We start from the raw sequence: 27,788 nt of genomic DNA on the forward strand, positions 1-27,788 counted from the left end.
TGTTGGTTTTCTTGATCCTGGCCATTCTTTCAGGAGTGAGATGGAATCTCAGTGTGGTTTTAATTTGCATTTCTCTGATGACCAATGATGATAAGCATGTTTTCATATATTTATTTGCCATTTGCATTTCTTCATCTGAGAATTGCGTATTCATCTCAGATGCCCATTTTTGGATTGGATCTTTGAATTTTGGAGGTCTGAGTTTTTTTAATTCTTTATATGTTTTAGACAAGAGTCCCTTGTCTGAGAGAGAGTTCACTAAAATCTTTTCCCAGTTTGTGGGTTTTCTTTTCACTATGCTGGAGATTTCTTTTGACATGCAGAAACTTTTTAATAAGATGTGGTCCCAGTTATTGATTCTGGGAAGTGTTTCCCGTGCGGTTTGAGTCCTGTTCATGAATTCTCTACCTACTCCTATGTCTCCAAGGTTTCTACCCACTTTGTCTTCCAATAGATTTAGTGTTTCTGTTTTAATATTCAGATCTTTGACCCATTTAGATTTTAATTTAGTACATGGTGATAGACATGGGTCTAGCTTTAGTTTTCGGCAAATGGAGAGCCAGTTTTTCCAGCACCATTTATTAAAGAGACTATCGTTCTTCCAGTGAACCTGCTTGGCTCCTTTATCAAAGATAAGGTGGTTGAGTGTGTTTGTAGTTGTGGTTGTATCTTCTAATCTATTCCATTGATCTTCGCCTCTGTTTTGATTCCAATACCATGTTGATTTTACTACTGTTGCTTTGTAGTATAATTTCAAGTCAGGGATTGTGATGCCTCCTGCTTTGCCTTTGCTGCTTAGAATTGCCTTTGCGATTCTAGGTCTCTTCTGGTTCCAGATGAAATTTAGGAGTGATTTCTCTAGATCTATAAGGTATGTTGATGGTATTTCTATTGGGATTGCATTGAATCTGTATAAGAGTTTTGGGAGAATGGCCATCTTCACAATGTTTGTTCTTCCTATCCATGAGCAAGGGATGTCTTTCCATTTTCTGAGATCATCTTCAATTTCCTTTTTCAGTGTATTATAGTTTTCACTGTATAAGTCTTTCACTTCTTTCGTAAGAGTAATTCCTAAATATTTCATTTTTTTGCTTGCTAATGTGAATAGTCCAGTTTCTCTTATTTCCCTCTCTGTAATTTTGTTGTTCGTGTATAGGAATGCTATTGATTTCTGAGTATTGATTTTGTATCCAGCCACATTACTGAATTTATTTATTGTATCTAAGAGTATTTCAATGGAGTTTAGGGGGTCTTCTATGTAGAGTATCATGTCATCTGCAAACAATGATAACTTAACTTCTTCTTTTCCTATCTTTACCCCTTTTATTTCTCTTTCTTGCCTAATTGCTCTGGCTAGTACTTCCAGTACTATATTAAATAAGAGTGGTGATAAAGGACATCCTTGTCTTGTGCCTGATTTTAAAGTAAAGGCTTTCAATTTTTGGCCATTTAGAATGATGCTGGCTGTTGGTTTGTCATAAATGGCCTTTATTATATTGAGGTAAAGACCATCTATTCCAATTTTCTGTAGAGTTTTTATCATGAATAAATGTTGGACCTTATTGAAGGCTTTTTCTGCATCTATAGAAATGATCATGTGATTCTTATTTTTGGCTTTATTGATATGGTGGATTACATTTATTGATTTGCGTATGTTGAACCATCCTTGCATTCCTGGGATGAATCCCACTTGGTCATGGTGTATAATCTTCTTGATGATTTGCTGGATCCTATTTGCCAATATTTTATTGAGGATTTTTGCATCTGTGTTCATTAGGGAGATCGGTCTATAGTTCTCTTTTTTAGTTGGGTCTTTCTCAGGTTTTGGTACTAGAGTAATATTTGCTTCCAGGAACGACTTAGGAAGGATTGCTTCCCTTTCAATTTCATTGAACAGTTTGAGGAGTGTCGGCATTAGGTCTTCTTTGTATTTCTTGTAGAATTCTGCAGTGAATCCATCTGGGCCTGGGCTCTTCTTGGTGGGTAAGGACTTAATTACATTTTCAATTTCAGTAACAGAGATTGGGTTATTCAACAGTTTTACATCCTCTTGATCTAGCTTTGGCACTTCATATGCTTCTAAGAATCTGTCTATTTCTTCTGTGTTATCAAACTTTTGAGAGTAGAGGTTTTCGAAGTAGGTGTTGATGATCTTCTGTATTTCTATTGGGTCTGTAGTGATTTCTCCTTTTTCATTTCTTATTGCATGAATTTGAGCTTTTTCTTCCCTTTTTTTAATAAGGTTGGCTAGGGGCTTATCGATTTTATTTATTCTTTCAAAGAACCAACTCTTTGATTTGTTGATTCTTTGGATTGTTTTCTTAGTCTCTATTGCATTGATTTCTGCTCTGATTTTTATAATTTCCTCTCTTCTTTTGGCTTTGGGCTTGACTTGCTCTTCTTTTTCTAACAGTGCCTCAGGAGCCTGTGATCCCTCCCTGCTTGCAGAGATATCCACAGTCCTCTAGGCAAAGGAAGGGACTTCTGCAGGCACTCCAGATCCGCCCAGCTCCTCCTCTGCAGGCAGATGGCTAGGCGAGGCTGGGCTCGGGGGGTTAGTGTAGGCCCGCCCATCCGTCAGGAGCTCAGCAGACTTCCAAGTGTAGCGGGGGGGGGGGGGGGGGGGGGGGGGCGCTGTAGTGGCCTCTAACCCACTGCTCCACTTCACTGCACCCAGAAGCCTGGGGGGTCCGGAACCGTCTGAGATTTGGGCAGACTGTGCTGGGCACTCACCACAGGCTGAGGTGCCTCAGGAAGCTGCGATGCCTCTCTGCTTGCAGAAGTATTCAGTCCTTCAGACAAAGGAACGGGCTTCTGCAGGGACTCTGGATCCACCCAGCTCCTCCTCTGCAGGAGATGGCTAGGTGCGGCTGGGCTCGGGGGTTAGTGTAGGCCCGCCCATCCCTCAGGAGCTCAGCAGACTTCCAAGTGTAGCCGGGAGGGATGGGGAGGCAGCTGTAGTGGCCTCTAACCCACTGTTCCACTTCTCTGCACCCAGAAGCCTGGGGGGTCCGGAACAGTCTTGAGATTTGGGCAGACTGTGCTGGGCACTCACCACAGGCTGAGGTGCCTCAGGAAGCTGCGATGCCTCTCTGCTTGCAGAAGTATTCAGTCCTTCAGACCGATTCATCTCTTAACTGTTCATCTGTGAGTTGGGAACTCACTCAGTAACAAATTTCTCCAGATGTTTTGATAAGTACATTTATCATATTTACTCATCATTTGATAAACAAAAATAGTTGTAATATTGCACGTTTTTTACCCCTTTCTCTATGTGGGTCTGTACTTGTTGTGATCATAAAATTATATGTAACTGACCTGGTTTTGCACAGCTGCAGTATTAATACAAAGGATTTCCCTGCTTCCACTTTGTTTCATGTTTTACAGGCAGCCAGATGCCCCCTCAGCCACCTGGAAACCAGTCAGAATCCAGTTCCCATCCTGCCTTGAGCCAGTCACCAATGCCACAAGAAAGAGGTGAGTCTTCTGTTCACATCCTACTTGCCTATCGTGCTTTGAGTATCTAAGGCCCATCTGATTCCTCATAAATACTTCTCTTTATAAATGATTGCTTTTCAAAGTTTCTGTGTTTCCTTTATCAGATAAGCAAGAACCTCCATGTAACAACATAAGGAAGGAGAATTCTTTCTTACAGCTTGGATGACATTTTCCCAAAGTGCAGTTGAAGGCCCAAAGATATAGCATGATGAAACATAGTCTGAACATGATTATAATCTGATTTGATCTACATATGCATTGATAACTGTATGTTTCAATTTGAATGTTGATAAATTTTTATAATATATGTGTGCTTGTGCATGCTTTTGCTGTTGTTGACCAGCCACTTGTTCCATCATATTTAATAGTAGAATTATAAACTCACTGCAAGACCTTGTGATTTATAATTGTAAGATCTTTGAACTAGAATAGACCTGGAAGTTCACAGTATAGCTATTTGAGTTTACAAATACAGAAACTGAGGCTCCTAGAAGTTGTCATGACTTCCTCATTCCCAGAAGCTAGTTAGTATCTGAACTAGAAAAAGTAACATGGAATTTTTCTAAAACTTTTAAATACAAGTTTTCGCACACCAGCAGATTTGTTGTACTTCACTCAGTGCTTTGTGTCTGAGTGGAATGTTTGTGCTGCTTTGGTGAGGTCACAGGTTTCTCCCGTCCACCTTTGCTCTATCTCCCCAGTGCTGGTAAAGCATTGTTGGTGTTATGTAGGTGGTGGTGGTGATAGTAATTCAAACTGGTGTGGATTAAGACTTCTGCACCATCTGATGCTGTGGCCTGCCCACCCTGTTCCACAAGAGATATCATTTTCCTCTGTGCAGATTTGGAGGACAAAATATGTCAGCTTGGTGACTATTACTCAAATGGTTCTTGACCCCTGACATTTATAGTTATTTTTGTAAGAGTAAAAATTATATTTGATGCTTATTAGAATTATGAGGTTTAAATTATTTTACATTTTAAAAACTCAGCAGCAAAGTTAGAAAGCAGTGCCAATGCAAAGATGGTCTTGTCTCTGTATCATTTGTGTTGAAATGAATGTTTAATAGTTAAAATGAATTTTTCATTTTCTAATATTTTATTTCACTTGTTCATTATAATTTAAGGTATAGTTAATACTTTAATTCCTTATCAAGATAATAAAATTGGTTCTAATCATTAGATACTTAACTGTCTCATCTAACTAAAGTTTTGAAAACTTTATAATATATGCAGATCACTCACAGGGTAGGGATATTAAAGCCTGTTACTGGCCTGCATGGATTCCAGGGAAAGCTGAGTGATGACATTTAAACCCTGCATTTCTGACAAGTTCAAGGCACTGCTGATGCTCAGAGTTTGAGAAACATACTTTATGAAATACTGCCTTCATGCTGTTCTCTAATAGGCCTCAAAGCATTTGTTTCTCTGAGCTGTCCCCTGTGACCTGCTGTGTGTCACTCTGTAAGTTGGTCCTTTGTGTCAGTTTCTCCTGTGGCTACAGCCATCTGGCTATGCACTGAGAGAGAGCTTACCAGTGCCACACTCAGGAGAATTGCATATACTGTCTCTTTGGCTGTGGGCTACCTCTATGCATTGCTGAATCAGGGAGGAGGAGGCAAAAGGAAAAACTCTCCTCTCCTGAGTTCTTGCTCAGACCAGGCCCAGAACTGAGGATATTTGTTGTTTAATTCATCTTTAGTGTGGCTTTTTACCAGCATTCACACTGATATGTCATAAGACTGCTAATGTCACATGTGTCATAGGTGAGCAGCCCCTTGCCAGAAAGCCCTGCAGAACGTTAAGGAAGTACTGAAAAAAGCCAAAAAGAAACCCCTCCCTGTCTCCAGCAGCATCTTTCTGATCTTTATAGATGATAAGATTAAGATTTGAAAATACAGAGAATGAAATGTGAAGAGCAGGACTTGTGGTGTAAACCAAGTCAGACTTGGACAAACTATTGCACTTTCAGGGAAAAAGTCTTAAGCATTTCCACTAATGTCACTTTATAGAAATTATCATATTTGTTAATTGCTTCCTCTTACAGCCTTTATTACATGTACTACGATTTAGGCAACATGACAAACATAACAATCTGGATGGTTATTATGACCATTTGCTTCAACTGGCAATATTAACTTAATAAGCTGCCAAATCTGGATATGTGCAGGTATTTCCCCAAAATCTCCTCCAGAAAACTGTGTCTATAATGTGTGTTCATTGTCTTTTGTGCTTCCTATAGTCAACCTCCTAAAAAGCAAAACTTCATATGTTAAAATGATTTATAATGTTAAATTATGCATTGTTGTACTTTAGTTAAATGCGCTGTGAAAGTGGATAGCAAAAATGAAAACAAAGTTTTATTTAATGTAAAAACTTAGGAAGAAATGTTAGTTCCTAATAATGTTTGATAAAATATAAAAAGTCTTGTTTATTTTACCATCATTTGATATATACCAGCCAGCATACCTGGTAGTTGGTACATCAGGTGAAAATATAGTTTTCTATTACTAAGTGCTAAAATAACCAAAGCAAAACAATTTTTTTGTATTTACTTTATTTTCACAAAATGATAGTAGAATTCTTTAGTATACTTATTTTCTTTAATATATCAAAAGATACATTTTCTTTCATGGCAAAGACAAGAAACAGACTTAGTTAGCTATAAGCCCCCAGAGCAAGAGATGATGTGCCTACTGCTGTGTGGGAGTCCTGCCCAAAATCCTTGTAGGCCCGGTGGTACTAATTTTGCCACCCTGGAGCCAGATCCCTTCAGCCTTAAGCAGCTTCATTCACCCTTTATTGTCTTTCCTTTTGGCTGGTTTCTGTATACCTTCTCAGTAAGAAAATATATTATAAATTACCTACTCTGAATTTCACAAACCTTATAGTACCCTGGGATCTGAACTACCTTGGCATATGCAACCAGTTTGGTGCCCATACACACTGAATGCTAAGTAATTCCCCAAGCCCTGCCATCTTTAGCCACCCATCTCTGGTTTAGGAGCCTTTTTACCTGATAATTCTACTACTGAGTCTCATCAAAGGGCATCAGTCTCGAATCCATTCTCTGCATTGTACATAGATGAAGTTTCTACAGCTTTGTATTTTTCATATATAAAAGGTGTTTGTATGAGTAAATACAGATATGGCAATGAAGTTTACAAAATGGAGAGAAACTTCAGGCGTTTATGGGCATGTTTATTTCTTTATGTAGTGTTGTTTCCTCTGCATTTTCACCTATTTTCCAACATAAAACTTGATTTAGTACTTTTCTGCTAGAATGTTTACTAACTGAATTTCTTAAGCTAATTTTCTTAAATTAGTTCAAATTATTTAGTCTTCATTGCTGACATAAATTTAAATGAAGAAAAATCAAAACTTCAGTTTGGTATTTTATAGTAACTCATTTGCCATTTTGTTCTCATTGTAAATCAAATCCCTCTATAGACTTCATATAACGAACAAAATTGCTGTTAAGTCATTTCACTAAAAAATAAAGTAATATAAATTTGGCTACCTAAGCATTGGAGGAGTAACAATAACTATAAAATATTAAAATAAATTTATAAGAATTATAGTGACCAAGTTTAGATTAGTTTTACTCTTACTTCTTAATCTTTAACATATATTTCTTTAAATTCACAATAGAAGCATAGGAAATGACTTACTAATATGTTGCTCTGTTTTTCAACAAGGCTTAGTGAAAATATGGAGTATTCATCTGAGTAGATAAGTAAGTATAATGATTATTAAGATTAAAGTGATCACATTTTTAACCCTTATATTAAGCTTAATGAAACTAGTAAATGCCCTTCTGGTTTACTGGATTAGTCATTAAGTGAAAATACTGAAAGAAGGTTTATATATTTGGACAGATATAGTCAGAATTAGGTTTTTGAAAACCTTTTAATTGAATCCCTTTTCATTTTCACAGTGGTGTCTAGTTAAATATTCATGTTAATACTGGTAGCTTTCTAACAGTCTGAATTAGGTCTAGATTGTCAAAATTAAGACAGGTTGTTTTAACCCTCTTCATCTAGCATATCGGCAGGAACTTCCAGAGCTGATCTGACAGTATTGGAATAATTAGAAGACAGCAATGAGGCTTTAATTAGTCCTTCAGATAGGCTGGGACAGAACCCCTAAGAACTTTTTCTCCTAGACGTGGACTGTGAGAATTGATTCTGCTGCAGGACTGTAATGTGCTGGGAAATATATTCTCTGCTGCAGGCAATTCTTTGGCACCATTCTGTGATCCTCAGATCTGCACAGAGGCATCCTTGAGAAAGTCTTCTATGATTGTTGAATAGCAACACAAGGTCTTGATATATGTCCCCCTTGTCAGCTATCTTCATGGTGAGCAGGTTGGCTGTACGACTTGGGAGTTGACTGTTAATGTATCTATAGTACCAAAATTATGCAAGCTGTACAAGTCATATTTTTCCCACTATAGTTTGTGGAAGTGCTAGAAAAAAAGAAGGAACAAGATTTTGCATCTGTATAAGTTTCAAGTATTTTCTCCAAAGAGGGTACTTAATAGCTGTTTATCAATAAAATCACATTAGAATCTAATCTTCACAGTGATGTTCATTAATAACTACATTCTAATAAAAATAAATAGTGCTGTTGTCGATCAAAAGTATATAATAGATGAGGGTGTAGGTAGGTGTTCTGTGTGCTACCATAAAAAGTAAATCTGAATTTCTGTATTTCAACACTGGGGTTTCAGACTTTTGTGTTTTATATATATGATTAAATAGAATATGTCTTTATTCTTCTTGTATTTTTCTTTCATTAACCCAGATGTTAACTGTCTTAGTATAGTTTTTCCCACTAATTAATGGTATAGATAGCCTTTTCAAAGTCTGAGAAGAATTCTACTTCAGATTTCTAGCCACATACAATCTTACAGTAAATCTTCGTCTTAACTTCTTAGTACTGTTGCAAGGAAGAGATCTCTTAGAATGAATTAAATACCCTATGAATTAGACAGAGCTTCTTTAGGGCATAATTGAATCTTGTTTCTATTCTATGACAGTGATAGAACTTGGCTTATGATAGATGTTCAACACACAAAGCCAAACACACAGGAGTTATTCAGTTTCCACACCATTCAAGGATTTCAAGACTCCAGATTTAGAAACCAGAACAACCAAGGATTAAATTATTTCTTCATAAATTACAGAAAATTACTTTTGCCAATCTGGACCATTGTAAATGTTTTCATCTCCCGCCTCCTTTTTCTGTACTCCATTCTTCCCAGAGATGTTTCCCCACTGGACAGTCACTGGTTTTCTTAGCTAGAGTCCCCATATCTGGATCTGTTCACCAAGTGAGCTTTTGAGTGGCCACCTCTACTTGTTCTAGCCATGTCCTTTATAAACCATGGGTATTGGAAGTGAGAAGTTTGAAATTTTTAAAGGTACCAGCTGTTTTTATGTTGTAGTTACACCAAAAGTTGGTTTTGAAATTTTCAAAATTACTTTTTAGTACATGAACTGACATTTTATTTTCAACAACATATTATCAAGTCAGTACTAAAATGACGGAGGCTATTAAGAGAACTGTCAGAAATTAGAAGTAGGGTTTGATATTTTGTTCTATGTTTGCAAAATACAGAAAATGTTCCTCTTTCTATTTGATTCTAAGTTGGAAGTATGACAGTAAATCTCTAAATTTTGAGATTTTTCACAGGATATATTGGTTGTTAGAAAACGTTCTTGTAATCTACCTTTCTAGTTCTAGAGCGATGATGAGTCTTTTTTTTTATTGTGTGTTGTGTGAGTATACTAGAACAAGCATGTTGAACTATTTAATGATATTCTGCTCTCATACCAGATGCAATTAATGCAACTTTGGCTCTTAATTGGGGATCCCTTTTTTATAATCCATGAAAAATGAAAATAAACTCCAATGGGAGGTTTTATACAAGACAGGATATGTAGAATTTCCTCTAAAAAGCTGTTTCTAATTTCTTGAGCCTCAGACTTGTGCCTCTGGGCTAGACTGTGGGCCAGATCAAAGCTCATCAATAGTGGAGGAAACAACGGCATAGGTTTTGTGTTAGTTTTATCATTAATCTTTTTAAGCCTACTGTCCAGAATGTGTTCATCATAAGGTTGAGAAAACATATATCACATTCAATGTCAGTTTTATATTCAATGAGCAATCGTCTGTCTTTTCTAATATTTTAAAAGGATAGATTTGTTACTTCTGTTATATGCCATAATTTTTGAATGGCCAATTAAAGGATACTTTTAACAGTTAACATTCATTTGTAATGAGCTCGTTATTCTTCGGTGAAAGTTATTTTAGAACATCTGGGTAATTCAACATTGCATATTTCAGGCATTGTTTTATACCAACATTTTTCTCCTGTTCTTTTATGTTCCCTAGCTCAGTCAGAAACCCTGGTCTGCCTTTGTTTTCGCCTTTTTTTCTAGTACATAGTCTAGAGCCTATCTCTGATACCTTTTCCTTCCCGATCTTCCCCAAATGAATGGGCCCCCAAATTTTGCCAGCTTTTTTGTAATGGTCTCCACACATTCCCCATTCTGAGAGTCAACTAGTACTGTCCTTGTCCGGCCTACCAAGGTACTTTCAACAACTTCTAGCTCATCCTTTTGTTAGTCTTATTCATTGCCAGTCTATTTTTCCATTCCACATCTAGAATAATTTTTCCAGAAGACTGGACTCTCCTCATAAATATCTTCAATACCTTTCCTTTGAAGAAAAGTAAGTTGATTTTCTCAGTTGAGGCCCTGCCCTGTCCATTCCTGGCCTCCTTTTCTATTCTTCTCTCATTGCACACCTGGTTCACAGCATCCTGCCATACAGAATCTCTTGTAGAAACTTCATATAAACTTCTCTTTCTAATTGGAACAGTTTTACCACCTACATTACTCCAGTCCCACTTCTACTGTGTGGTCATCATGCCTTTGTTTTTTACTGGTCCTTCAAATCCTTTTGGCCTGGCACTTAGCTATTGAGTCAGTATGTGTTGGAAAGACACACAAATGAAATATGGTGACCCTGACCCTCAAGAAGACAGCCAAAGTACTCAGGGCCCACTCACAGGTATTCATTCACATTTCAGGAGCAGAGCTCCATGAGAGCCATGATGATGACCTCATTTTTGCAATTCAGTGTCTCATATTTTACATGCTGTGTCTTATTTTAATCTTTTGGGATTTTAGAATGACAAGATCTGGGTTTAGATGCAAACTTTACCATTCGCTAGTTTTGTGACTTTGGACAGTTAATTATCAGTTAATCTCAGCTTTCTCATACGTAAAATGAGGATCAGATTCTACAAAAATCAAATGAGAGAGGGTGGTACCTGAAGTAATAAATTGCAGATCACTATGAAAATACTAATAATAAATATAGACATCAGGTACAAAGAACTCAGGTGCAACCTGGTTTGAAAACCATAAAAGTCAGTTTGGTTCTTCCATAACACAGTCACATACATGCACTCTCTTTGCCCTCAGCACTGAGGGCAACCTAACTTCTTTAACAAGGCAGGGTATTTTGTCCTGGTCTGCCATCTGGATAATCAGTCTGATCCCTCCCTTTATTTTATTCTACTCAATGATAGATGATGTAAGTCTCAAGGCTAGTTAGTAAAGAAAAGAATAGTGGGGATGAATGGCCATACCTTAGATGGTATTGTGTGTGGCCCATATATAGGGCGCTGCAGGAGCCAGGAAAAGGAGGAATGATTCTTTCAGTTAACCTGAAAGCCCAGCTGGTAAAATGCTGGGGCCTGGGTTAAAGCCCTGAATGGGCCATTAGTTTCTGTCTTCCGCAAAGCAGTTCATATTGTGAAGAAAACAGGGAGCACATAAACACTGAAGATATTAAAATGTAACAAGAATTTTTTAAAATCTATTTTTCTCTCCAAGAGGGAATATGACTTATTTGTAAAGAGAAATGATCCTGTCTGTCTTTCCAGTTGGGGACATTCAGCTGAGGTGGTGCTGCGTGTGACCGTTGTTTCACACATGTGGTGAGACATCTTTTACTGAACTGACTTGCAGAAACAAGGCAATGATTCTGTGAATTTTTAACACGTGCCAACATAAAAATAAATTGTCCATGTGCCAAAGGAAAATCGTGCTTTCCTTTTGGTGGCATATGGATCCTTGGATGTCTGATATCCTGACAATGCTATATTCTCTGCTGGATAATACAGCACCTTTGAGAAATTTCAGTGTTGGAAAACAGGTGCTTTGCTCTCCTGTGTGAGCCTGGGCACTCTGTTTTGTTTCATGTAGTACAAACCATAATTTGAGCCCTGTGCATGACTCACTTTTTCTAAAAGACTTCAGAGTTTCTAAAACTCAATATTGTAGAGTTTGTTATACCACATGAAGAAGAAAAAAATATACAGTTGAAAGCAATGAACCATAGAGAACCATGTCTCTAAGATTTAATCTTTCTAGCCTTGTGGTACACACCTATAATCCCAACTACTCAAAAGGCTGAGGCAGGAAGATTGCAAATTCAGTTTTAGCCTGGGAAACTTGTCAAGACCTTATCTCAAAATAAAATTTTTAAAAGGCCTGGAATTTAAAAAAAAAAAAAAAGGCCTGGGGTTGTAACTGAATGTCAGAGTACTTCCTTGGCATATCTGGAGCCCTGGATTCAGTACCCAGCATTGTAAGGGAAAGGAAAAAGAAAACTTTTTGGCTTAATATTTAATAGTGAATCTCTATAATGGAAATTGAAGTGACAATTTTCTGAGGCTTGATTCTTAACTAGATCAGTGGAAATTCCCTAACCACAAATGAAGAAGCCTCATTTCAACCAAGCATCCTGACTGCAGAGCTCTCCTTCCTCCTGGCTACAGCGACTCTGAGGTTGGCCATGTTTTCAGACCTGTTGGTCTTTTCCTTCCTTTTCTTGCTGTCAGCTGTCAGCTTTCAGTTGCTCCTGCTCACAATAATCCTTTCTCCAATAAATATCTTCCTTCCCTCAGAGATGATTCTTTGAATACACTGTAAAACAAGGAACCAGCAACATGACTTACACAAGCCGCTTTTATACAGTAAAGGTTAGTGGATTCTGGGTAGAAGATACTCTGTTACTTATTGAAAGCCTCTGTGTTTGATTCCAGCTCCATACCATACTCCAGATATCTTGATTGAATAGATGAGAGGATGGTATGTTTTGAATCCCCAGGAGCTTGCAGTCTAGAAAAAGAACCAGCCACAGGAACAAATGATGACAGTCGTGTGGCAACTGCTCCACCGTGTAACATACTGCCATTTTGCTGGTATGTGGTAGTGTACACTTTCTTCCAGGCATGTGGCCGAAGGAAGCATGAGCCAGAGCTGTAAAAAATAGTGAAGGTGTAAGGTCTTCTGGACATGGCATGTTCAGCAGCAGCACTGCTAGCATTTTCTGTCTGTCTTCCATTACTGGGCATCTTTCCCCAGTGACATGCAAAGTATCAGAGTGTGCTGTACATGATAGGAGTAAACCTTGTTTTATGAAGTGGAGAATATGTGGAATGGTGTATGTATACTCACATGTGCACATTAAATTATAATAATAAAATGTTTCCTAGCTGGACTTAATGGCTATAGTCCCAGCTACTTAGGTGGCAGAGGCAAGAGGATTACTTGAGACTTGGAGTTAGAGATTAGCTTGGGTAACACAGAGAGACCCTGTCTCCAAAAACAAATAAAATGTTTCTTGAAGTGTGAGGTTGTAGCTCAGTGGTAGAGTAGGTGTTTAGCATAAAGAGCCCCTGTGTTCAGTCCCCGGAACCAGAAAGGAAAAAAAAAAAACCTTAAATAAGCTACTAGTGAACTAAACTGTTATCACATAGTACATGCTCATTGTGTCAACTGTTGTCACCCTCCCTAGAACATGAAATAAATATTGGCTGAGTGATGAGATGTATACTCCTTTGTGATCTGAAGCAACCCATTGCCTCTAGGCAGCTCACAGTATCTGAGTGATGGAAACCCAGTGGGGGACTCAGTAATGGGACAGGAAGAATGGGTGAGACCAAATGCTAAGAAAACATGTGGCTGGGGTTGGAGGTGTGACCTTCATTCTATGAGTTATTTATTGGGTATCTGTTTCCCATTAGAATGTTTGCTCCTTGTTAGCACTTGGCATTTAAATGATTGGTAATTGAGAGCAAGGGAAGTAGTACCTCATTGGCTAAGATGTTACTGCTTTTTATTGTACAGAAAATTATAAGTTTTTGTGTAATTTTAATCATTTTCCCTCATTGGTAGGATTTATTTTCTTTGCAGTTACATTTTAAGTTCCTCTAGTGCAAGGATCATATATTTTGCTTAAAAAAAAATACTCATTCTTGGCACAGTTCTATGAATGCTAGAATAAAATTTGGTCATGCTGGTAGAAGATTTGTATAACATTATTGTGAATTGAGTTACCAGTTTGATAGCTTAGATGGAACCCACACAGTGAATAAAAGGCTCATAGAATCACTGTAAAGGCAATAGTACTGCCATCATACAGCATTTTCCTGATTTTTTTTTTCCAATAAACAAAAGTACGTTTGCCTACACTGTTCTTACTTGACTTTCAGAATGGTCTTGTTAGCCCAAACAAGAAATGTATTCTCTATTTTATACAATAGAGCTCACGGGGCCCATTCAGGGATTGATAGAAGCTTCCAAATAGATAAGTGTATGTGTGCTTCTCTTCTTCCAATACATTACCTGTCCTCTGAGAAAATCACTTTGGCTTGAAATTTTTTTCCTAAAGAGCAGCAGATTTTTTGTGTTGGTAATGTGCCTCTCTTCATTTGTATTGTGGTAAAACAAGTGTTTGTGTTGCATGTCTGTGTAAACCAGGACTCAAAAATAATAAATTTACTTACAAAAATTTTATTCAGTTCTCATCCAGTTTGATTTGCAACCAGAATCGTGGAGAGAATTGAGTTCTTAAACTGAGGTAGCAGTGTATTTTTAAATGGAATTCTAAGAAACATTGGAGTTTTTTAGTTTTTTAGAAACATTGTTTTATATAATGTAAATAAATTTATCTAATTTAGCTTATTTCCCAAGTTTGTATTTTCTTATTAGTTGCTTTCTTGGAATGTCAAATTCTGTAATGCATTTAGTAACTCAATACTGTGTGCTTTCATAATGTATAGGAAATTCATTCATACTTTCTAAATTTCCCTTACTAGAAAGTTTGCTTTTCTAAATTCAAATAGTTTATACTTAGAAATTTTTCACACCATTTTAAAAACATATAGCTGCATTCTCTCAGCTATCAGTTTTTCTACCCTCAAATTATGTCTCAAGCTGCTACTTTATAATTTTCTAGAAGTAAAAATAAAGTCAAATGAATATGTCACCATGTAGGTAGAAGACTTTTGGTTGAAACTTGATTTTTTCTTTCCTTTTTTTTTTTTTTTTTTTTTTTTGATACATGTAAATATTTCACTTAAAATAAAAATTTTAAAAATGATACACAAAAGAAGCCTCCTCCAAAAATGGAGATTAGAGTCCAAATTTGGCTTTTTCCTAGGTGAGAAAAATATTTAACCCATTATCTTAGCCAACTTCGGCTAGAAGCGCTCCCACCACCATCAAGCACCGGGTTCTATGTTAGCAGGTTAGAAACAGAAGCTGGAAGGTGAATACAGGCTGGAGTCTGCATAGCAGATGTGGAAGTCCCGACTAACATCTAAGCCTGAGCTCTTGTGACACAGGCTACCTCCTGCCTCCTGCTTTTGCTATAAAGTAATAATAGAAATCACTAATATTTATTGAGAGCTTATCAGGTACCAGACCTTCTCATCGCAACCCTGTGAAGCAGATATGATTGTCCCCACTTCACAGATGAAGAAATAAGTGACAGACTTGAATGGTTTCTATTGTTAGAATGAAACATAGGAATGTTTAGCCGATATCTGTCTCATTTTTCATCAACCTATTTAGAAGATTGTGGCAATATTCCATAGCTTCTAAAAACATTTTTATATGGGGGTTAGGGTTGGCATTTGATTGTTATTATATATTGTATTTCTTTAATTCCTAATTGATCTTCCAACTTTTAATTTTACTTCCCTTCAGTTCATTCTTCATCCTGCATTTCAGGGTAGAATTGGCTTCAAAAACATTTTCAGGTCCTACCACTTTATCATTATGACACACTGTGATTGATACCAGTATAAGCAAACCAAAAGGCCAAATTTCTGCAGGATTGCAGAGCAGGGCTTGGAGCCTGTCCACCATTGGGCAATGACAGCCTTGTCTGCCAGAGGTAATGCTTGTCATCAGGAGATGGTAACTAGTGATACCAAAAAACCACTATAGAAAGAGCCCAAAGAGCCATTAATCAATGTTCATATTTACTGTTGATAAGAAAGATACAGAGTAAAACACAGCCACATGTTTGTTCCTTTTTGTAAGAATCATTTTGGTGTATGTCTTGTAATCAGAGTAATTGTTTTAAAAATAATAATACACAATGTAATGATTTATTCTCATTATTTTGTTATGAAATTTTATTTTATTTTTCCATAAAATTTTAAAAATTGTAAATACCTCTGAAAGAATTCACTGAAGCACCATTTCCCTTTGTCTGGGGAGCTCTGATAGGAGATGGCATGGGAGGGCCACTTCCCATATGCACCCTTATAACCCTTTGGAACATGTACACAGTTACACACGTGTTGGGTGATATGGTGCCATGTATTTAAATCAAACAAATACAGAAATAAAGTCAACTTGTTCATTCTAGCTGGTATGGTTTTCAGTATGTGCAGTATTTGAGAATTACAGGATTCTTAGCAGTTTACAAAGGAGAAACCTGCTGGACTTGTTGGCATACTTCTCTAATTCCAGCATTCTGGGGCAGGAGGATTGCCACCAATTCAAAACCAGCCAGGGCTACATAGTGAATTCAAATCTAGCTTGAACTACCAGCAAGATCCTCAAAAAAACCAAAACAACAACAAAAAGCAGAAAATGACCATGATCATCTCTTAACTTCTATATTACAGAATACTCTTTGATGTGTTCTTTCAATTGATTTTTATAGGAAGTTCATCTTCATTTTAAGATGAAGGAACTGAAGCTATAAGAAATTATGATTGCCTAAAATAACATAGTTAATCAGATTCAGTGTGCCCTGCAATATATTTATGTCAACTCTCCCTGCTTAATTCTTAGCTCCTGACACTAGACTATAATCTAAGCTTTTTACTCCCAGTCCAGTGTTGTCACGTAGTGATGGCTGAGGCAGAAGCCAGGGAAATTGTGTCATCTTCCCCCTTCGTGGTTTTGGATAATATAGGGAAAGAGATGACTCTTAAAGAAAATAAAAAACGGTATTTTAAGAAGTTTCTGTATGTGGAAATCATTGGAAAATAGAAACAAAGTTAGTTTTCTAGTTTTAATTTCCATGTGAAGAGGCAAATTTCATATCCCTAATTTACAGGTTTAATGTTGCAACGCATTCCATTTATATTGTTGTTAACTTGTTTTTGCAGTGCTGGGGTGAAATTCAGGGCCTCATGCACTTGCATGCTAGGCAAACACTTTACCTCTGAGTTACATCCCCAACCCAGCTTGAAGTTGTTTTCAGATGCTAATTCTTCTTAAAAACTTTACATGAACTGTATTTTCTGTAAAATCCCAGTGATAAACTTGTCAAATGGCATGTTTTTTTAGGACTGAATAAACAGTCATAAAATAAAGAAATAATTTACCAAGTTTCCAATTCACTGGAACAAACCTTAAGCCTTCAGAAAGTGTTTCAGAAACAAGGAAAGGAGGTAGGATATCATCAGACTTGAGTTGTTTTTTTCACATGGATACATTCATAGTTGAAGTGAAGTCAAATGCTAACAGGATAACCTGTGGCACTGGTTATATATAAATATATATAAATATATTTTTACATTTATATATATATATATAATAGAGAAGAGATATACATTCACACACCATCTGTGGAGAATTGAAACACCTCTTAAATAGGACTATCTGAAACTCTTGGGAATTTTATAGTAAAGCTTAGCTAAATATTTCATGTAACATTTTAAGATGCAGTCATTTATAGTCATTTTAGTGTCCTAATTTCTGTTTGTTTTCAGATTAGAAAAAGCAAATATTTTCTATGATATTTATATCTGGGAGCTGCCAATTGAGCCCAACTTCATAAGGCTTATCTTTATAAATAAATCAAATAGCATAATAAGGAATGACTTTGCTTTTATGTATCTTTAAACAGAAGCAGTGTTAAAAGACCTCTTTTCTTCTTCCTGAAAGTAAGCACTAGTCTTTGTAAACAAGCACAGTGTACCATTTACCCTCCCAAATTTATGCAAACCTTGGATCCAGGTGTTATCTCACATTATGCTGCTGCAGAAGACTTTGGAAGCTGCAACCAGCCCTGGGTTCTCAAGAGCAGGCAACAATCTAGCACTCACAGGCCAGCTAGGGCCTTCCCTTGATGACACAGGCACTCTTGATAGCACAAGCTCTTGCATCTGTTTTTTTTTCTTTCTTTCTTTCTTTCTTTCTTTCTTTCTCAGACTGTGCTCTGTTGGCTTGCTATTTTGATAGTAAGTCTCTTCTCAGATCTGTGTCTTGATTTTGGCACTCCATCTTAATATATTGGTTTCAGCTTCTGATAAATGGATGTACCTGATATTATAGATCTGCATAAAATTTCTGTATCCATTTAAAATATCAGTTCAGCAAGCAGGTACAGTATGCGCTAAGCACACTATTTATATGTATGAGGCATTAAAAAAAAGTTTTGGAATTTATTATCTGCCACACACCCTGAAAGACCTGTAGGATACAACAGAAAGCACAAGTGTAATGCTCACCCTCACAGATCATGTGGATTAATGGGGAAGAGATGATTAGTCAAAGACAAGTCAGAGCAAAATGCTTACCGGTTATAAAGAGTGACACGAAGTCAGGTGAGTGCAAAACAGCAGGAGTTGGCAATAGAGTGGGCAGAAAAACTGACCTCAAGGATGAGAAAGATCCACCAATAGAAAGAGTACTTGAGAAAGAGGGAACAGAAAAGAGTAAAGCTTTTGTGAAGGAAAGAACTTGACACTCTCTTCTAGGAACTACCAGAAGGCCAGTGGACATTTGGAATACCAGAGAGAAAAAACATTAGGAAAGAGGGAGGTGGGAGAGAAATAAACTGCCAGACCAGGATAAGATCTGCTAGACTAGGACACATTTGCATTTGATTCCCAAGTACAGTGGGAAGATTTGAAAGACCTTATGCAATGGAGAGATTTGCTCTAATTTCTTCTTTTTATTCTTGAAAGATAATTCTGACAGCTTTTGGAAAACAAAGCAAAAGGTGGCAGCAGGGTTGAAAGGGTAGTGCTGAGAGATCCCTTAACATGTTTCAGCCTTCTTAAACCACATGCATGACTGTCCCATCAGGTGGCTTGTACCACTAGTGGTACAAACAGATTTAATCACTTTGGTTGGTCTTTTTCTTAACAATATAAAACCACCAGCTGGAGCAGTCATGACATAGGGTTGGTAGTTCAAGGCCTTTGGCAATGAGACATATGAGTTACAACCCCATCAGGACCATACTAAACAACTGCAATATGGGAAAGAAAAGAACACAGCTGAGACTAGGCTCCACAGAAGTGGAGATGAGAGGAGCAACTCAAGGTGCATTTCAAAAGTAGGGTCTGCAGGATGTGCAGATCAATCAGTGGTTCATGCAGAAATGAAGAGAAGTTTTTGACAGGAGAACTGGGTGACCCATAGTGCACATATGGAGTGGAGAAGATGACTGGCAAAGCAAGTTGAAAGAGAAAGTCAGGGTCTGATATGGAGGAGGGGTGTCCACATGGGACCCTCCAATGGGTTCCTAAGTACCTGAAAAGGGAAGGTGTAAATCAGTTCCCTGTAAGCTGACAGACAGTTCAGGAATCCAGATGAACAGTTCCTGCCTTAGGAACTCAGGGAAGATGACAGCTCTATATAGCAGAAACTGAGTACTACTGAGTACTGAGTTTTGTTGTGAAAAGGGTAGCACGTTAGGAGCCTAAGACCTGGCAGGAATAGAGGCTCCCCAGCTATTACTGTTGATTTTTCATAGGGGCCTTTTCTACAAGAATGCATAGAGTAACTTACCTTCTGGCCCCTTTCCTTTCCCTGGGTGAAGTTCATTTTCTACTGGGTACCCAGAAACTCTTGAGAGTTCATGATAAGGACCAGGCTGTCCCTGTGGCACCCTCCTAGATCCACATCTGGGATTGAACTGTCTTTAGATATTTTCTTAGGGGACTCTGACAATACCAATCCTCTCCCTCCCCACCTTCCATATAATCCTGTCTTTGTGTACAAAGGTTATGAAACACCTATTCACGTTGTTTTCATTTATCTTCCACTTAGGTTTTATGGCAGGCACACAAAGAAATCCTCAGATGTCTCAGTATGGGCCTCAACAGACAGGACCATCCATGTCGCCTCATCCTTCTCCTGGGGGCCAGATGCATCCTGGAATGAGTAGCTTTCAGCAGAGTAATTCAAGTGGGACCTACGGTCCACAGATGAGCCAGTATGGACCACAAGGTAAAAACAAATGTTCTCCAAAATACAATGGCAAACGGGTGGAGGACATTGTGCTAATTTGCTAGTCAGTCCTTCAAGGTTTCCTATTACAAATGCATTTTAAGCTTCCCATATTTGTTACCTAATAGAGTAGGAGAGAATGTAAATCCATAGTTCTTTAGATACCCATAGGAGGAGAATCATTGTAGCCACTGTTCCTTAACCATTTATGCATCAGACACTGGCAAGCATTCCTTGTTTGAGTGAACTCATCTGTACAATGTAGTTTCAGGTGTTTATAGACAAACACAGCCCTTGTCCTCCGATTTCTAATTTAAAACTTGGGATTTGTTGGGTGGAATTTATATTTTGGTGCACCTTCTCAGTAACCTCCATTAGGACATGAGCTGCCGGTTCAGCAGAACGTCACCCTGTGCAGCATCAGGTGAACAGCAGTTGTCACTGTCCCAGTCACCATTGTCCTACTCTTAGAAAACATGACAGAACCTGACACAGATACATGCTTCTCCAAACAGAAAGAGAAAGGAAGAGTGAGAGAATGACTGGAGCTACGCCCCAGATATCCTGTTTACATCCTGCTTTCCTAGAAGCTGCTATAGGTTTTGTCAGATCCATGTAGAATCTTGCAAGCCTTGTAACCTGGTATCTATTTTATTTTTTGAAGTCATGTTTAGCAGTAAGTCATTTGAATTTAGCACCTTCTTCATGTTTTGTTTACTTAGATATTAATAGATAATTTTGAGAAAATGAAATAACGTGGCACAATTCCTGCAGTTTCTTCATTTCTGATAATCACAGGAAGTTTCCAAGTGGAGATTGAATGCCCAAGAAGAAAATGTATTTAAGGCTCATCACTTCTGCACCCACGCCAGGCCAGCCCCAGAAATGCCTTGCATCTCGTAGAAGGGCTTGCTTCTTTTTTAGCCCGGAGCCCAGCCAACCTTTGACAAGGAGCCTTTGAAGCCCAGTGTGCATCCAGGAATACCGCAGCACCTCTGGCTTTTCCCTTGGGGTCTCTCAGAAACGGTTCTTTCTTGTATAGTACTTTACAGTTTGGAAAATAAGAATTAGTATATTAGCAATGGAAGTAGTTTGGAAAACTCTTAGAAATACCCAAAATAAAACTGCGTTCAGTGCTACACACCTGTAATCAGCACACTAAAGGAGATTGAGGCAGGAAGATCAAAAGTTTGAGCCTTACTTGGGCACTTTAGTGAGACCCTGCCTAAAAATAAAAATAACTAGGATAGTGTCCCCATTGTTCAATGCCAGTACCACAAAAAAAAAAAAAAAAGTGGGGGGTGGGATATCCAACAACCCTTTCTGTCAAGTCCTTTCATGCCTGTGTCCATGTGTTAGAGTGAATAGACTTCCGTGTTTCATGTGATTTTCATTACACTGTATCATAAACAGGTTTTCACATTATTAATTCAAGCAACCCTTGGGAATTTAGTCCCGATGGACAGTAATAGTGCACATGCACCTGTTGGCCCCAGGTAATTGTGATACATAGCAGTTTGTTACTGAGCTGAGGCAGGATTATGAGTCACTCCCCTGTGACAGTCCACCTGCCTGCCACCCTCACTGGGCACAGTGCGCCTTTTCAAAACCAGTATTTTTTTAGCTGCCCTGGAAAAAAGGAAACTATAGAGAATTGAAAAAGCAGTTTATAAATTATGGTTAGGACAGAAAATGTGGACTTTGCTCAGAATGTAATTGGAGACAAGATTGGAGTCCCTTCCTCTGCTCAGAATAACTGAAAACTAAGCCTTGTACTATCACTGAGTTATTTATGAATCAACTTCTAGTTTAATCTGTAGAAATTGGTAGCAAGGAAGGTAATTTCTGTAGAATAGGTTTCTTTTTTAATAAATTCCCCAGTTTTCTGACACATTAAATACGAAGACTTTTCATTTAAGAGCGCTGACTGTGGGAGAATTTTCATCTATTTTGCTGGGTGCCCTTGGAAAATTGCTTACTCTCTCTGAGAATTATAGTATTTTAGAAAATGAATTATATTATCTCAGATACCGGTACCATTTTCATTGTTTCATTAGCCTAAATCTTGCTTTAGCACTAGGGCTTGCAGTCTAGCCCATAAGTGAGGTTATAATGTCAGGTAGACATTTTGGAGCTTTTAAAAAGTTGTACCTACTGAAGTTGGTTGGTAGTAGAAAGAAATTGAAACAAAGTTGATGGTTTCTATGCCCAGCATTGTCTGGTGTGTGACAACTGAGAGAGTTCACTGTCCAAGGCTTGCATGTGTGTGTCCTTGCACTTTCTCTTCTCTATAGGGGGCCCAACCCACAGTATACTCTGAGGTGTGGCTCTTCCTGGCATTGTGCACTGGCATTAGTTACCATCAGCTGGTCTTACCGTGTTCAAATCCAAACCTGATCTCAGCAGGTCTCAGCAAACCCCAAATGACAGGAAATGACACGTGCTACAGACAGTTCAGCTTAAGGAACATTCTTACCTTTCCATTTCTCTTTGTTAGTCCTTTTAAATAGCAATCCAAATGACTTTTTTTGTTTGTATTTTCCTCTTAACTAATTACAAAATTTTCAGTAAAGCAATCAGCTTGCATCTACATAAGTTTTAAGTCCCTGGGAAGATGAACTTGTATAGAAAACAAGAGGTCATTAGTCTCTGTTAACAACTGGATAACATTCTTGTAGGGTTATATACTTGTTATTGGTTTTAAGACATCTCAGAGAATGGTGTTATACAACCTCTTTGGTAACCATTTTGTCATCAGGAGTGTCTTTTCCAAAACTGTCATTAATAATAGGCAACATTTATTAAACACATCACTATTGTCTTCACTACATGCTATATGATAGATACAATTACTGCTCCGCTTCACAGAGGAAGAAACTGAGGTGCAGCAAAATAGGCAAATGCTTTCTCTAGGGTACACAGTGATTGACAGAGTCCAGCCCAATTCACGGCAAACTGAGGGACCTATTCTTTGGGTATATGGAAAGCCTTGAGAGGTTCAGTAATTTACCCATGATCCAAAGGCAAAAAGTGGCAGGACCAGGGTTCAAACCAGTGGCCTCAGTCATGAATTGGCCATCCCCTAGGTTGTTTTTTTTTTTGTTTGTTTTGTTTTGTTTCGTTTTTTTGTACTGGGGATTGAACTCACTACTTTGTGCTTGCCAGGCAGGCACTTACGGTGCTGAGCTAACCCCAGCATCCCCAAGCTTCTTGCTGTCCTTTCATTTATTGAGCCACTAGGAAAGCAGAAGCCAGAAGCAACTGCTTACCTTCAAGGAGCATTTTAGGAATATAGGGAGAGAAATGAATCAAAACACTAACATAATTAAAAGTATTCCTACAAAATAAAGAATGCGAAAATGTTATAAAATCGTCATTATGAAATTTACAAATAAGGTGAAACTAACCTAACTGTAAAAAGGTTTAATTATAGTATGTATTGTGAAATAATAGTTTCCTACCTTTAGGAATGCACATGTAATAACTACCCTTGCAAAGCATTTGCAAGGCAAGAGGACCACAGAGAGTCACAAAAAACAATTATGTAATTAACATTAACTATTAATAAACAAATTTGTATGGGGAAAAGAGCTGAAGTCCATTTCATCTTCATAGTCTTTTTTATTTCATAAGGACAAAGATTTTTCCAACTTGATTTCGTGCTTTCTAGGAAAGCATCTGTCATACTGACCATCCACAAATGCTTTCAGCGTATTTACTATTAATTATAATTTTGACTTGTGTGAAGCCAATTATTAAAGCCAGTAGCACTCAAGAGGTAAAGTCTTCGAGTCCTCTTGTCTCACTCACTGACCCAGCATGCTGTTGTGGCAGTGGGCACCATGTGTCACTTGTGTAATAGCATGTGGGAATCTCTGCAGGGATACCACATATATATTGTACACAATGACATAGCCCTAGTTTTCGTTTTTATAGTGTGTGTCTAAGGAAGCAAAGACTTTGAATTAGGTAAATCTGATGGGCTATTTTTCTCAATTTTATAAAATGTAGTTTTCAGAAGGGTTAAAAATTTTTCCTCTAAAATTTCTCATCTGAAATTTTCCTCTTCTTTTTTCACAAAGTCAGAAAAGGTAAACTTCAAATGATATTCAGCTGAAAAATGAATCAGATTCTAAAATAGTGACATAAACTAATAATCTTGCACCATTTTGCTTCTAGAAAAAACAGGAATATTAAAAGTTAACTGTTTGAAAGCACTTAAAGGCCTTTGTTGTCACCATGGCCCAGGATTTCCAGCAATACTCTTTTCTAGTCTAGATTGCAGTCTTGTGACCTAATAAGTCATGGACACATCGCTTTTGGTCAGACAACAGATAGGACTGGACGAGAGAAAATTCTTAGTCTTCCGCTTTCCAAAGGCTGTTTCTATATGGGTCACACCCCCTAGTTACTCATTTTGTTTTTGTCTTGAATGTAGACAAAAACCGGTTGTAATATACTTGTATATTATGATTGTAATATACTTGATGGGGTATAGCTTATTGTTCTCTTATTTACATATTTAAATTGATAATATGAAGCAAAATGATTAATTCTGTATTCTATACTGTTTTGTTCCATTAAAGGAACATTATCTCTGTCTTACTAAGAGCAGAAAATCAATTAGATCATTTTTTAGCAAAAGAGATTTAATGTAAACAAGTCTTCTTTTAGTGCTCTTTAATTTTAGCTTAAATTTAACTAGAGTTACAATAGATAAGCATCACTTTCTTAGACTGTTATTCATTATTTGATCAAAGTCAGTGAATTAGTAAAAAAGTCAAAAATTGTAGTACAAGTCAACTTTAAAAGACCCTTAATTTTGACTTGTGTACAGCACTCCAAAGGGTAGAGTCCTTTTGGCTCACTCACTGACCCAGCAGTGGTCACTGCTGCCTCTCTGGATCAGGATAACTGTTTACCACAGTGCAGGAAAATATAGCACATGGAGGTCTGCAAACTGCCTTTTCCTAGAGCTGGTAATTCTGCCATTCATCAGATGTTTGTTTAAAAAGAAATTACCTGTTGAATCACATTTAACAAATCTGTACAAAAGTCCCCAGATGACCTTCAGAAGGCTTCCTCCAATAATAGTCAAGCGAGGATGATAGAGAATGTTCTTTTTCTTCCTGCAGGACCTTCTTCCCCACTGCAGTTGAAAATGTGTATATCCTTGAGAGAGGTAGGGAGAGCGGGGCAGCCCTGCATCCTCGAGCTCCTGCAGGGTATGATAGTTGGTAATTCAACTCGTGGACTCCTTTCTTTCTCACTGTAGAAGCTTTGCTCTTTCATACTAAAGTACAGTACAGTAGTAAATGTTTTAAAAGGTTTGTCTCCACAGCAACTACATGATAGACAACTAGTTTAATGACAAATAGCTTTCTAAAGGCTGTGTATGTAGAAACATTTCTGCCATTCCATTCATGTGCCCTGGGTCTGTGTCCAATAATTAGCCTTGGTGATCATTTCTCTAAAGATCCATCTTCTCCCAGAAGAGGCAGGGACACACGTACAGCTCCCTTGCCCATAACAGCTCCTCTCTAGCACTTGAACAACTGCTACTTTCTACAATCGTTACTGCTTCATTTTTCTTGGTCATTGTCATCACCTTGGGACTTTGTATTTATTTTTCTGTCTCTGCCACCACAGTATAGGCCCTCTCTTCCTGTTCACTGCTGAATATCAAACATTTAATGCAGAGTCTCGCTTATAAGAAGCTCTTAGTAATAACTTTTTAAATGAATGAATTTAGCTAAGACAGAGTAGTCGAGACACTGGCATACCTCCCAGTGCCTGTCTTGTTGCTTAGTGGATTGACATTCAGTGCCTGCAAGTAATTTACACTACACAGTGTCTCATCTTTGGGACATGAAACTAAGACTAATTTTTGTCAGTTTCTATGCTTGTATATTTTCTGGATTGAGCTTGCATTACTTAGAATTCAAATTTTAGAGGAGTTGATTATTGAAACATATATTCAGAAAACTACCAAAAATGAAACAGTGAAGTAATACCATAAGGTAAGATAATAGTTCTGTCTTTGTCTTTTACAAACTTCATGTAATATGGTTATCATTTTTATAGTTTAAACATTTTAAACTATGTTAACATAGGAAAAATACAATACCTTGTATATTGGTTCAAAAAATAAATAATTCATTTCCACAAATAGTAGGATTTAATGTAACTTAGGCTGTCAGCTTTCACTTTAAAACCATTTTTAGTCTTCTTAACTACTTCATCAGTTTCTCTCACTAAAAGAGTAGCATTATATGATCATTATAAGTACAAAAAGACAGAAATTTTTAAAATAGAATTTCTTTTTTCACGTAAAGGATCTTAAGTACAGTAACCAACAAATGAAATTATTGAAAATAATCACTTGTCATTAGAGAAGTGAAAATTAAAGCCACAGTTAATTTTATTACATGCCTATTAGAATGGCTAAATTTTTTTTAACATTTAACAATTTGATAGCAGTATGCACAAAAATAGCACAGCCATATTTGCTAGTTTATTATAAACTTACACATATACTAACTATACAGTCCTTCAGCTTCATTTCTCACTTTTTTTTTTTAATCGGTACCAGGGATCGAACTCATGACCACACACTTGCAAGGCAAGCGCTTATGCCGCTGAACTAAATCCCCAGCCCCTATTTCTCAAGTTTTATCAATAGTAATTTTATACACAGGCTTGTCACAAATGTTTTCAGCAGCTCAGAAATTATAATGTGTCCACAGGATGTAATACTACTAATCAATAAAAGAGAGACTACTATACTGTGGGTGAATTTTGAAGCACAATGCTAAGTGAAAGAAGCCAGATCCTATGAGACTATATGATGTAGCAGAGAGAGAAAAATACAGTAGGAAGAATCAGATCAGTGGTTTGCAGGGCTTAGTTATAGACATATGCTTGACTACAGAAGGGCAAGAGGGAACTTTCTGTCATAGTAGAAATACCAGGAATCATGACTATGCTGGTGCTTTGCTTTACTTGCATATTTGTTGCTGAATGTAAATTAATAAATAGGATTTCATATTATGTAATGTATTGCTATAAAAATAGTGAACACAATTGGCTGAAAAACAGTGTGTGTTTAGCCCTAATTTCAAAATATACCTATCATAGTATATAACTATATTTTTTCCCACACAGGGTTGACTGTTTTGTTTATGAAGCATGCCTTTTATATTTTCCTCAGTAGAGGTGAACAATGCAGAACCTTGCTTATAGTACTCATCCAAAAGTAATTGTTAAATGATTGAAGCTGAGAAGGAAAATCTCCTGTGCGAGTGGGAATGCTTAATAGTTTAATAAAAGCAGTAAGCTTGGAGCATTGATTATGACTACTAAATGTAAATGTTCTAGAGTCAGATGCAAAATTATTTGCAATTCTCCTAAAATAGTGATGGCAACTTGAATAGTTAACTGATACTTCCTCTATCTGGTGCTTGAATATAACTCCTGGTGGGTTGAAATCTGAATTCATTTGGTGACCAATTTTCCAAAGCTGGGTGCCAAGATGAACCCACTTGAAAACTGTGGGCTCCATGACTTGGCTGGAAGACCAGTCCAGCTGAGGTGGGCTGGCCCCGCATCTGCTGCCTTCATTGTGCTTAATGCTGCATCCATCTGTTTTCTGTCAAAGCTAGTGCCAACAAATTACTAATCTATTAGTGAAACATGGAAAAAAGATTGTACTTCTCATTCC

General features: G+C 37.4%; 1 protein-coding gene across 5 annotated transcripts in view; it reads left to right on the forward strand.

The window, feature by feature from the left end:
• Nucleotides 1-27,788, forward strand: part of Arid1b (AT-rich interaction domain 1B) — a 417,341-nt gene that overhangs the window by 316,614 nt on the left and 72,939 nt on the right. For 4 of the 5 annotated variants that reach the window (XM_063232938.1, XM_063232936.1, XM_063232939.1 and 1 more), the window contains exons 6-7: nucleotides 3,388-3,477; nucleotides 19,889-20,068. In XM_063232938.1, the coding sequence (XP_063089008.1) occupies nucleotides 3,388-3,477; nucleotides 19,889-20,068 (270 nt within the window). The remainder of the gene's footprint in view (nucleotides 1-3,387; nucleotides 3,478-19,888; nucleotides 20,069-27,788) is intronic. The other variant, XM_063232940.1, reaches the window with a different exon arrangement.

This window comes from Cavia porcellus, unplaced genomic scaffold, assembly GCF_034190915.1.
Source record: "Cavia porcellus strain 051 isolate PalLab524CR breed Dunkin Hartley unplaced genomic scaffold, mCavPor4.1 scaffold_22, whole genome shotgun sequence".
Classification (NCBI taxonomy): Eukaryota; Metazoa; Chordata; class Mammalia; order Rodentia; family Caviidae; genus Cavia; species Cavia porcellus.